Below are 12723 nucleotides of genomic sequence, written 5' to 3'. Positions count from 1 at the left end.
TACATTTGTCCTGAGCAAATTAGTCTATATAGATAGCCATTCAAAGAGGGACTAATAAAAGGCAAACAGATTTAGAAACACCCATGCTTTCACAGCCAGGGTATGAAATAGAAGATTTTCAAGAATCTTCTACTTAACTCTGTAGTGAGTCCTGAAATATAAGACCATATGTATATATATATCTATATATGTGTATATATATACATACATATATACATGTATATCTATATATGTATATATGTATATATATACATATATATAGCAATATATAGCCCTATTTAAAAAAATTTTTATTAGTGAAACACCATGAGGTACTGTTGTAGACTTAAAATTTTTGTGCTTGGGTTTCAGTTATACAATGATCGAGTACCCATCCCTTCACCAGTGCCCATTCTCCACCACCACTGATCCCAGTATCCCTCCCACCCCCCAACCCCCCATCCCACCCTGCCTCTGTGACAGAGCATCTCCTTTTGTTCTCTCTCTCTCCTTTTGGGTGCTGTGGTTTGCAAAAGAGGAATTGAGTGGCAATCATGTTCGGTCTATAGTCTACTTTCAGCATGCTTCTCCCATCCTGGGAGGATCCTCCCAACACCCTTTATTTGGTGCTCCCTTCTCTATCTGAGCTGGCCTTTTCCCCTAGCATGTGTGGCTGGCCTCCAAGTCATGGAGTAAACCTCCTGGTACTTATCTCGGCTATTCTTGAGTGTTAGTCTCCTACTTTGTTACTTTATGTTCCCCAGATGAGTGCAGTCTTTCTATGTCTGTGCCTTTCTTTCTGACTCATTTCGCTTAGCATGATACTTTCCATGTAGTACCACTTGTATGTAAATTTCATGACTTCATCTTTTCTAACAGCTACATAGTACTCCATTGTGCAGATGTACCAAGGTTTCTTTAACCAGTCATCTGTTCTCGGGCACTCAGGTTTTTTCCAGATTCTGGCTATTATAAATAGTGCTGCAATGAACAAAAAAGTGCAGATGTCACTTCAACTATACTTTTTTGCCTCTCTGGAATATATTCTCAGGAGTGGTATTGCTGGGTCAAATGGGAGCTCAATTTCTAATTTTTTGAGAATTGTCCATACTGTTTTCCAAAAGGGCTGAACCAGTCGGCATTCCCATCAGCAGTGGAGAAGGGTCCCTTTCTTGCCACATCCGCGCCAACACCAGTTGCTTTTGTTCTTTTGGGTGTGGGCCAGTCTCTGTGGTGTGAGATGATATCTCATTGTTGTTTTTATCTGCGTCTCCCTGATGATTAATGATGTAAAGCATTTTCTCATGTGCCTTTTTGCCATTCGGATTTCTTCTTTGAGAAAGTTTCTGTTCATTTCGTCGCCCCATTTTTTTATGGGGTTGGATGTTTTCTTCTTGTGGAGTTCAATATATTGCCCTATTTTTATGGTCTAAATTTTTCTCCCCATCTTACTGGTTTGATTTTCAATACATCTCTCTTGCAGACAAAATAAAAAGTTATTTTGTAGTCTGCCTTCCTCACCAAGGATAGTAAGGCACTAAATCAAAATTTCAACCTTTGCTATCTGTATTTTAATCATTGTAGCCACCTCTTTATTTGCTTCCTGTCCATTGTGCAGGCTGTTATTCTGAAACAAACAAAAATTTCCTTACAGAGAAAAAAGACGTTTGCTGGGGAGATTCTGCAAGTGTAATTCTCTGATTTTTTATGGCAATGCCATAAAAAGATCATAAATTTCAAACATACTCACACTGGTCTAGGCCTTCATTGCCTTTGTTAAGTCAGCCTCATTTGAAGAGATCCCTGAACTTGGGTGTGTTCTGTATTATGTAGGTAATAAAGTAAAGTAAAGTAAAGGCCCTCCCGTTGATCATCGATTTGCTCGAGCGGGCCCAGTAACATCTCCATTGGAGACTTTGTTGTTACTGTGTCTGGCATATCGAATACTCTCGGTAGCTTGCCGGGCTCTCCGAGAGGGGCGGAGGAATCGAACTCGGGTCGGCCATTTTGGCTGCGTGCAAGGCACACGCCCTACCCACTGTGCTATATTCTTTTTTTTTTTTTCTTTTTGGGTCACACCCAACGATGCACAGGGGTTACTCCTGGCTCATGCACTCAGGAATTACTCTTGGGGGTACTCAGAGGACCATATGGTATGCTGGAAATCAAACCCTGGTCAGCCACATGCAAGGCAAATGCCCTACCTGCTGTGCTATTGCTCCAGCCCCGGTAATACTATTCTTTTTGAGAGAAAAGATGGGTCAGGAAGTCCACATGGTTGTCTAAATTGAACAGTTTGCATTTATTTTCTCAGAATTCACTTTTCTCTTGGCCTGCCTTTTCTTTCTCTCTCTCTCCTTCTCACCCTCTCTCCCCCTCTCTCTCTCTTTCACGTTTATCGGTTCATTTACTAAGCATGTACTTACTGCACCACGATGCATTGAAGTTTCTATTGAGATCTGTCCCAAAACATGTGTTATTATTATGAGGGGATCGGGATTTCCTCCAATTTCGATCCTGGAAGAAGGGAACAGAAAGAAAGGGTCAAAGAAATGTCTCCTAAATCAATGTTAATGATGATGGTTGACCTTCAAACATAAAACATGGTTCCTGGGAGGGCCTGGAAGAACTTGTCTTAAACACTGGGGAGCCTGTGTGCATAAGCTTCACAGATGGGCTAGCCATGCCCACAAACATGAACGTCTATACAACCCAAAGTGCTCATAGATAGAGGCCATCAAAATCGAGGGAGTAATTTGGCATTTTCCTTGGGAATAGATTAGCAGTGCCTGGGTGGGTGTGATCTGCTTAATTAGGGAAAACTTTAAAGAGTCATTTTTTTTAGGTTCGTATAATACAGGATGAAAGGGAAATAGCTTGGCAGATGGAAAAAGTCTGTTCCAGGTACAGGAGAGAGAGGAGAGAAGAGAGAGAGAAAGAGGAGAGAGGAGAGAGAGAGCGAGAGTGTGTGTGAGAGAGAGAGAGGTGTCACTGCACATTTCTAAAGGCAAAAGACTGATTGCTGAGTGGAGGTGGGGAGGTGGGGGTAAAGACAAGCTTTTCCAGAGAAGCTCAGAGAGAAAGATTTGATTCACACATATGGCCAGGAAGACTGTTGCAGTGAACGGTTTTACAAAGGGTCCTTGGGGTGCAATTGGGGTGGGAAATGAATGGTTTAAAAAAATGAAGGCTCCTATTTGTGAAATGATTGGCTTTAGAAGCACTTTACGGAAGAAATTGTTTATTAGATAGAAGTTTTAGTGGTATTTGGTCTCTCTGTGAAAGATCATAATGAAAAATGAAAGTTGGATCCGTATTTATATAACACTGGTACTCCTGAAGTTCTAAATTGGATGTAGCAGAGCTGAGGCTGGCGGGGGGTACTCAGTTGGTAGAGTACATGTGTTGTATGTATGAAGCCCTGTGTAGGATTACCAGCACCACATATGCCTTCCAACTTCCAGGTGTGGCCTCCATATCAACAAAAATAAAGCGAAGAGCATGTATATCAATCTTATGCCAATATTATCTAGTTCAGTAACAAGGAGTCCACAGATGTTAAGAACATGTAATATAGCTATTTCATCAAAACAAAAGCAAAACCTTATAAGAATATGTCAAACACAAAGCACATTTTGGACTTCAACTCTATAAAAGACCTTTGATCTCCTTGATCCCAAACTTGGCATATTGTTGACTTAAACACTAATTTTTAAAATCTCAAATAGCTTTAGGAGGCCACAAAGAAAGATACAGTTGCCATAGTGGAGATCAGAAACGGGAACCTAAGTCAAGATCTGGTTCATGAACTCATCCCAGAATCAAGCCCAGTGTACTCACTGTTGTCCAAGAGTAGATATAACCATCTATGTTCAGAACGGGAAGCACATAGAAGTCCAGGTTGCTAAGCAGCCTACTTATCCTTGCATTGGCTTTATAGTTTTGTAAGATCTGGAAATTTAAGAAAGAACTATTTGAAATGATCATGGGAAGGCACCTTTTCTTGTCTAACTTTCTAGCTAATTCAACTGAATTTTCAGAAATGATTGTACACCCAACCTCTACCTTCTAACCCCAGTTTTCCTTTTTGTTAGCATAGTAGTAAAACTTCAGTGTGCAATGAAATCATATGCAGAACTTGTTAAAATAAAATTGTTTGGTTCCACTCCCTCATCTTCATCCACCACTTCTGATTCACTAGTCCACAGGTGGAGGGGTAGATCCCAAGAATCTGCACTTCCAAGTTTCCAGTTATGTTGATAGTGTTCATCTGAGGAACACAATGAGAGTATTCTTCTTTAGTTTGTATTTGTGTCATTGAAACAGTGACACAAAAATTGGTTACTCTTCTTTTAAATGCTTACTCCCTTCAATTCAATATCATCTGATAGTAAATCACTTCTGATTTATGATTATATTTGCTTAGTGTCTATCCAGTTCCTCGTGTTTCTTTTTATTGATTTTTCATTGATTCACAGTAATATAAATTATAAGAGTTTTAGCTATATTTTCTATGTGGATTTAAAAATCAAGCAACACACCCACCCCACACCAAGAAAAACCCACTGCCATCCCATCATCAAAAGATTCCTTTACTTATTTCTTTTATACCATGTTTCTTCATTTTAAGAAACTGCCATATTTTCATACTTTTCTCTGAATCCAGGAGCTATAGTTATTTATTTATATATATTACACATATGAATAAAACCATAGAGTAGTTTGTCTTTGACTTCTGTACTCATTTCACTTTGCAAAATGACTTCAATTACCATCCATTTTATCCCAAAAGGCACACTTTTATTCTTTTAAGAGCTAAGTAGAATTTTATTGAGTATATACACCATGTGTTTTGTAGCCAGTCATATGTCAAGGGGCATTTTAATTGCCACTATAGTATATCTATTGTAAGCAATGATGCGAAGAACATAGGTGTGCAAATATCCCTTGGAATTTGTGTTTCATGATCTTCAGATAAATGCCTATGACTGGTATTGCTGGATTATATAAACTTACTTTTTTGGTTTCAAAAGAATCATTATATTATTTTCTCAAGAGGCTATACCAGTTTACATTCCCACAAAGACTATATCAGAATTCTTTTCTCTCCACAATTTCACCAGCATTTCTTGTTATTGACATGTTTGATACAGATCATTCTCAGTGGTGTAACTCACCATAGTTTTGATTTAGATTTCCCTAATAGTGAGTGGTGTCTAATAACTTTTATTTGTCTGTGGACCAACTACACATTATCAAAAGATTATCTATTTTGATCGTCTTAGTTTTTTATTGGATTATTTGCATTATTTTTGTTGTTGTTGAGTTTCCTCTTTTGGGGCAGAGGTGACTCTCAGAAAGTGCTCAGGGGGCCTGGAAGACACTCCCTGTGATTTTTGACCAACTGGGCCAGTAATTCAAAGTGAGGACCTGAGGATTTGGTACTGCTTGAGCTCTGTGGTTCTGCCACCCCAGTGGTGTTCTGGATCTCCAGGGCTATACCCAGTGATACTCAGGGGACTTGAGTGCTGGGGCTCAAAGCAGTGTGGCTGCATGCAAGGCGAATGCTCTAACCTTTGCACTATCTTTCTGACCCCTTTATCTTAAAGAAAGGGTAGAAAACTATGCAAAATTTCATTTGCTGGGCGTTTTCCATCTACGAAATATCTTGATCCATCTGACGTATCTATTGTAGTTATTTTATACTATTTTGCTAGGAAGAAATCTAAAGATCCAAGAGTTAGAAAATTTGTACTACCTTATTAGAAAGGAGCCTCATCATATTGACTTCTTTATATGTGTTTACTATTAACTCTTTGTTGGACCTATTATAAAGTCTCTAACTGCACATTTGATACCAAGGTCATACAGTATATCACCTCTGCTATTATTTTCTATATATTTTATGGTTGGGTATAATACTAATATCTCTCTTTAATCCATTTTGAGTCAATTGGGTTTCATTTGCTTGCTTTTGTTTGCTTAGGGGCCACACCTGGCAGTCCCAATGACTTACTTTTAGCTCTCGGCTCAGGTATTGCTCCTAGTGGTGCTGAAGGGACCACATGGGGTGCTAGAATGAAACTGGTTCTAGCATGTAATGTAAGAACTTTATCAGATGTACTACTCTTCATCTGAGTTGTTATATAGGTATTAAACAGTGATTTAGTCTTATTTATTTATTCATTTACACATGTGGTTACCCCGTTTTCCCAGCACCAATGTGAAGAGGTTTTTCTTTCTCCATTGTATAATTTTATACCTATATACCTATCTAGGTTTATTTCTATGTTCTATGCCATTGGTCTGTGTAGCTTTTCCTAAAACCATACTGTTTTAATTACTCATTCTTTATAATATCTTTTGGAATCAGAAATTTAATATCTTGATTTTTATTTTCTCTCAGAATTGCTTTTATTATTCGGGGTCTTTGTTGTTTAGAATTATTTTATTCAGATATTACTTTTAAAGATAATCTATTATCTCAAAGAAAGAGTAGAAACATACAAAATTTCATTTGTGGGGCGTTTTCCATCTACTAAATAGTAGATGGAAACTCAGGCGCTTATTGTAGTTATTTTATACTAATTTTGCTAGTATGAAAACTAAGGGTCCAGAAGTTAGAAAATTTGTACTAGCTTATTATAAAGGGGCATCACCAGGATTAGAAATATTATTGGACATTCAAGATGCATTTATTTTACACTTAAATATGTTACCCTTCCATTAAAAAATATTTCAGATGCACTATAAAGAGATCAAAATCTCTCACTAAGTTTTTTGGTATAGCTAAGTATCACTTAATTTAACTTGAAGGGAAGGAGCAGTTCTATAGAATTATATCATTAGCATGTGCAAAGAAGCACTTTTTTGAAATAGAAAGACATAATAGACATTTTGTCGGATAGTTAGCCCTTATGGTTATATTAAGGACACTTACTTCTTTCACAAACCACTGGCAAAATGCTGGTGCAATCCATTCCCTGGCATGAATTCCACAGTCCATCCAAATTATCTTCTTGGGGTTTCCAGATGATTTGCTGATCTGGAAGGGATAGTTGTGCTTCATTACCAAACACTTATCATTGTAACTTAGTTCAAATTATCAAGAGTTTTTTTTTTTAATTACCTTCGATATTCCTTTCTTTCTTTACTGTAATTCCATAGAGCAAGGGCACTAGCAAAGATACCCACCAATATGATCTTCTTAGCTACACATAGAATTCACTCAGAATAGTAAAATACATAAATGGTAATAGTCAAGTATAATAGGTAGTTAAGAAAAATAATCTTGGTCTTCACTTGAATTTCTTGGAACTTGGAATATATATGAAATTATATATAATTATACATTTATATCTAATTTCCTGCAATATTTATTATTTAATTTTTCTATTACCTAATGTCCTTCCACTTCTAGCTAACCAGGTCTTATTTCTTCTCTCCTCATTTGTTACTCTTGTACACTGGTGCAGCTTTCCTGTAGTTAGAAACATCCTTTCTACATTCAGAAGAGTAGGAATTAACCTTTATTTATGGATTGTCTTTGGTGGCAAGGAGGCCGTGACTACTCCTAGATCTATATAGTTACATCTGTTTTGGTTCTTTAAGTGCCCCAGATTTAGGCAAGCAATCATTGAAAAACATTGGGAGCTGGGCTGATGATTCTCTTTATGAGGAAAAGCAAACTGAGATAAATACAGGGTTGGTCCCATCATATTCAAGTAATTTTTTTCTTTCAACCTCACCCATTTTCAAAGCTGGCAACATAATTCCTAACCCACTGCTTACATTTGTCATGTATTATAATTATCCATTTTATAAACATATGTATATTATATATTGATGATATGTTTATTGCCTCCTTATTATGTACAAATTTTATTCTTTAGACTCTGCCAAAGGCAGAGGCAGTTTCAGTGTCTTTTTAGCTGATTCAGCTCATAGTTGAATGACCTCTCAAATGTTGGGTCCATAGGTATCCCAAGATTAAGCAATAATCTAGCCAACTTCTCCATAAAATTTATTTTAGAATCAATAGATTCTTTTTATAGTGTGTAACTCTCACATTGAAAATCTCTTTGTAAATTAACATATCAAAGTAAGTGGTAAGAGGGTAATGACTAAGTGACTGAGTAATATTAGCCTTCAATACCTAACTGATTTGACAATGATTCTGAAAGAGTAACCCCAGCCAGCCTTACTAGCAATACCTGGGAATTTATTAGAAATGCATTGTGATTGCAAAACTTAAATTTGCATCAGAATAACCTGGAGGTCTTGTTAAAAAAGATGACTTGGCCTCACCCCCAGAGTTTCTGATTAAGTGGAGCCATAGTGGGACTCAACAATGTGCTTTTCTAACAAGTCACCAGGTGATGAAGATGCAGCTGATTCCAGGATCACCCTTTCAAAACCACTGGTTTGGTGCAGTGGCTGTCTATTCTGAACACATATCAGAAAGACCTGGAGAATTCGCAAAGCATGCCTAGTCCCCACGTGGAACAGAGCATAGAACTGACAATTTGGAGGAATTATTCCTTAAAGATGGAACCCAGGCATCAGTATGATGGAGAAGGGCCCCAGGTTATTTTTACATAAAACAGTATTGAGAGAATCACTGGTTGCAAAACAAGATCCTCAAAGTTCTATGGAAAAGTGACCTCTCAGCCTGAAATACTTTTTATCATGCCACAGGCAAAATTGAATTGCAAATTAAAGGGGCTAAAATGAAGCTTGTTTACTACTTTCACTTTAAAAAATTAAATTATTAAAAATTATTTAAATTAAATTATTAAAATTAAATTGAACAATTAAAATTCAACTGTATATCAAAAATGAACTGGTTCATATAGACATTAGTAGGATTTCCTCCTTATGCTGACTCTCTTCTTCCATCTTTGTGGAAGCATTGGCGATCCCCAAGTCTTCGAAGAATATAATCTGAGTAGAATGCCACCAGTGAGACTTTCAATTCTGAAGTCCTAATTCTTAGTTGGACCAAGGGAAGCACAGCATGGACAAACTCTTTCCACCTCTTTTTTTCTTTAAGTTTTCCCACCCAACCATTCCAAATCCTCTACATCTACATAATGAGCATGTGAAGCCATTTGCTTTTTAAAACCCTATACTCAGGCAAAGCCTTTCTTTACTACCCCCTTTTAACCTTGTCTACATTTCTGACAAGAGCCCCCAAATAGTTGAGAAGGATCTTTGGATTGGGTGGGAGCACCCTTTCAAGTCCCCACCCATCCCTTCCCCAGTGAGGTAATACTTAACCTTCTTACCTACCTTCAAATAATACATAGGCCGGTTCTCATAGGTCATTCCTAGGAAATGATTAGTTGCCACTTCCTTGTATTCCTCACTTATCTGATGTATCCATTGGTAGATCTGAAACAGCCAGAGTGAACTGTAGTATCAATAAAACGATCCTTTGCTTATCTCTAATTAAGATTACTGTTTCTTTCACTAAGATACTGGACTCTGGACTCTGCTCTGTGATGCAGCCCCTGTTACTAACCAGCCTAGAAGACTAAACTGATATATTATTATCAACCACCTCCCATTTTCTTTGAAGATTTATTTTCTTCCTAAGTCTATGATGTACTTTACAAAGTTGTTGAAAATTAACCATTTTACAATAGCATGTCCTGTAAAATAGTCACCAGAGTTTGCTTCCTGATGGTATCCAATCAAGCAAGAATTTTTAGCGTTGGCATATTTTGCAGGGATTTCTTCAGTCTTTAGGATGGAAGAAACTATTCTTTTTTTTTTCTGTTAAGGTCACACCCAGCGATGCTTAGGGGTTACTCCTGGATCTGCACTCAGGAATTCTCCTGGTGGTGCTTGGGGGACCCTAGAGGATGTTTGGAATCAAACCCGGGTCAGCTGCATGCAAGGCAAACACCCTACCCGCTGTGCTATCACTCCAGCCCCAAGGAAGAAATTGTTCTATTCTTTACTAAAGTCCATGGTCATAGGATTAAAGAAGTGCTGAATATGTCATTCACAGAACATGTCAATGAACGTTTCTAAATCAAAACCAAGTTAGTAATTTTGATTAAACTGAGCAGGCCTTTATGGATGATTTAATCATATCTTATATCATGTTCAGAAAGGAAAGGTCCGATACATTCACCAGTACATCAATAACATGAAGTTCCATAAAAGTGAATGAAATAGGGTATTCGCAATGTGAAATCTCAAGTCATAATATCATAATATAACATTGAGATAGTCATCAAGATGTGATAGGATATCTTTCATACACAATTATTTATTTTTTGTGTTTTCTTGCACAAATTCTTTCTTTTACTCTTTGAAAAATTTGTCAAAAATACTAATTTTCCCCCAGTTAGTGAGAGAAAGAATGGTGAAGTTTACCTAGAAGGCAGCTCTGCATTTATATAAGCAAATTACATAGGAGACTTATTTATACCAGGGATTTTATTTTTAGAAAGTTGTACTTTAAAGTAGTTTGTAAAATTTCACACTCTTAGAGATATGCATATAGGGTCACTTTCTTTCTTTCTTTCTTTCTTTCTTTCTTTCTTTCTTTCTTTCTTTCAATCTGGTTTCTGAAAATCACATATTGTAGTAGAAGTACACAATTTCTTTGAAGGGTTTCCTCTATTAAGAACTGTTGTATGTGGTTTATATTCCTAAAAACCATACTTTTAGGAGCTGGAGTGATCTTGGTTGGTGCTGATACCAATTCATTCAGGACACCTCATATGGTCTACCAAACTCTGCCAGGCATGATCCCTGAGCACAGAGTAAGAAATTAGCCCTGAGCACCACTAAGTGAGGCCCTCCAAAATTAAACAAAAACAGACCAAAAATCTCTTGCACTTTTAGTTACATATGATTCAATTAAAACATTCCCTTACTCCACATCCCCAGACATGTATATGTGCTAGTCCTTTCCTGATTAAACCATCTAAGGGTCTGATGAACAAGGAAAGTAAGACTTCTTTTTGGGTCATATTCATAAGACCAAAATTGGTTGGGATATTCCTTGCCTCCTACTTTTTGTGGTTTATTTACCATTTTTTTCATGTCACCAGAATATGATGGTGATCAGTGTTTTGTAATTCTGCAAACTGAGTGCACAGTAGTTTTTAGCCTAATGGCTTTTAGCCTCTCTAGATCTTGGACATTAACAAATAACCATCAGTCACCACCCTTATGTTGTCACCACCCAAACACTCTCCCTTTCTGAGTTTTTGCTTACCTCACCCATTGAGTGGTAACTTTTATATGAATAGGTCTTTAGGCTCCTCCATGAACTCATTGTCATATCCCCAACTTCTTTTTGGTTTTGTGCTAGAGACCTACAAAAAAAAAGAGAGATTAAAATTCAGTGAGATAATAAGTATATAGTCATTGTTGCTGATAGTAAGTAAAAGGTTTAGGACTTGGAAAACAAAAACAAAAGCTGTGGGAATCTTGGCTTTGAGATAATTTTGAGTCAACAAAGACTCCCTCTGAACTGTAGTTTTGGTTTTTGTTTTAATTGAAAACTAATATAGCCATTCCTATCTTTGGTGGGGTTGAGGAGATGGTTTGGCTACACCAGAAGGTGTTGAGACTACTCCAGGTTCTGTGCTTAGGGTTGCTCCTGGCAGTGCTGGGGGACCAGCAATGGAGCCAGGGATTGAACCAATCAGCTGCTTGCAGTAGGCGAGGACTGTGCCTAAACCCCTGTACTATCTCTTTAGCGTAACCATTCCAATATTGTAGGAAGTATTACAAGACATTGTAAGGATGATTCAGATAAAAGAGTAAGAGAATTTTAAATGTGTATAAGAAATAGCAAGAATTGCTGAACTCTGGCAGGACTCTACCTGCTCAGGACTGAGCCTCGAAGAGAATCTGCTGAAAACTCCAGATACACAGGCTGAAAACTTAGGTGGCTATACACTTGAGCCTTCTTGGAGTCAGGATGGACAGACTTCCCTCACCTCCACATACCGCTGGAACCCCAGAAATCATTCCCACAAGTCACCTTCACCTCCATGTGTAAGCTCATCTACCAGTCCTGTTCCAAAGATTCATAAATAGGTATCTGGGATAGAGAAGGGACCACCAAGTGAGTGGTGCTAGGGGGGCTTGCTCAGGATGGGAGATGCATGCTGAAAGTAGACTATAGACCAGACATGATGGCCACTTACTAGCTATACTGCAAACCATATCACCCAAAAGGAGAGAGAGAATAAAAGGGAATGTGCCTGCCACAGAGTCGGGGGTGGGGGTGGGTGGGAGGATGACGGGAGGGATACTGGGATCACTGGTGGTGTAGAATGGGCACTGGTGGAGGGATGGGTACTTGATCATTGTATGACTGAAACATAATCATGAAAGTTTGTTAAGTCTACAACTGTTTCTCATTAAAAAATATTTAAAAAACAATGATAGATTTACCCACTAAGATGCTATTTCGAAGTTGTGTATAATACTGAATACTCTTAACAACCAAAAGATTAAAAGAGAAGACATTTTTAAGATGGTGATGCATTCCACTATCTGTCCTGTAGCACTATCCTCCTGCTGTTGGTCGATTTGCTTGAGCGGGCACCAGTAACATCTCCATTGTGAGACTTGTTGTTAATGTTTTTGGCATATCGGATACTCCACGGGGAGTCCAACTGGAGGCCTGGCAGCGACTCTGGGGTATGGGAATGGCTTCCTGGGTTTTGATCAGGCAGGAGCTAGCTTGCTGCTCCCGAGATTGCCCCAGAG

General features: G+C 38.0%; 1 protein-coding gene across 1 annotated transcript in view; it reads right to left on the bottom strand.

Moving 5' to 3' along the window:
• CPO (carboxypeptidase O) overlaps positions 1–12723 on the bottom strand; it is a 29497-nt gene that overhangs the window by 7987 nt on the left and 8787 nt on the right. The window contains exons 2-6 of the mRNA XM_056111911.1: positions 11216–11315; positions 9271–9372; positions 6920–7024; positions 3820–3930; positions 2406–2496 (exon numbers count right to left, since the gene is read on the bottom strand). Of these exons, the coding sequence (XP_055967886.1) occupies positions 2406–2496; positions 3820–3930; positions 6920–7024; positions 9271–9372; positions 11216–11315 (509 nt within the window). The remainder of the gene's footprint in view (positions 1–2405; positions 2497–3819; positions 3931–6919; positions 7025–9270; positions 9373–11215; positions 11316–12723) is intronic.

Source organism: Sorex fumeus, unplaced genomic scaffold (genome assembly GCF_029834395.1).
Source record: "Sorex fumeus unplaced genomic scaffold, SorFum_2.1 ptg000014l, whole genome shotgun sequence".
NCBI lineage: Eukaryota > Metazoa > Chordata > Mammalia > Eulipotyphla > Soricidae > Sorex > Sorex fumeus.
Note: the sequence above shows the minus strand (reverse complement) of the source record. Positions and strands in the feature narration are given on the sequence as shown.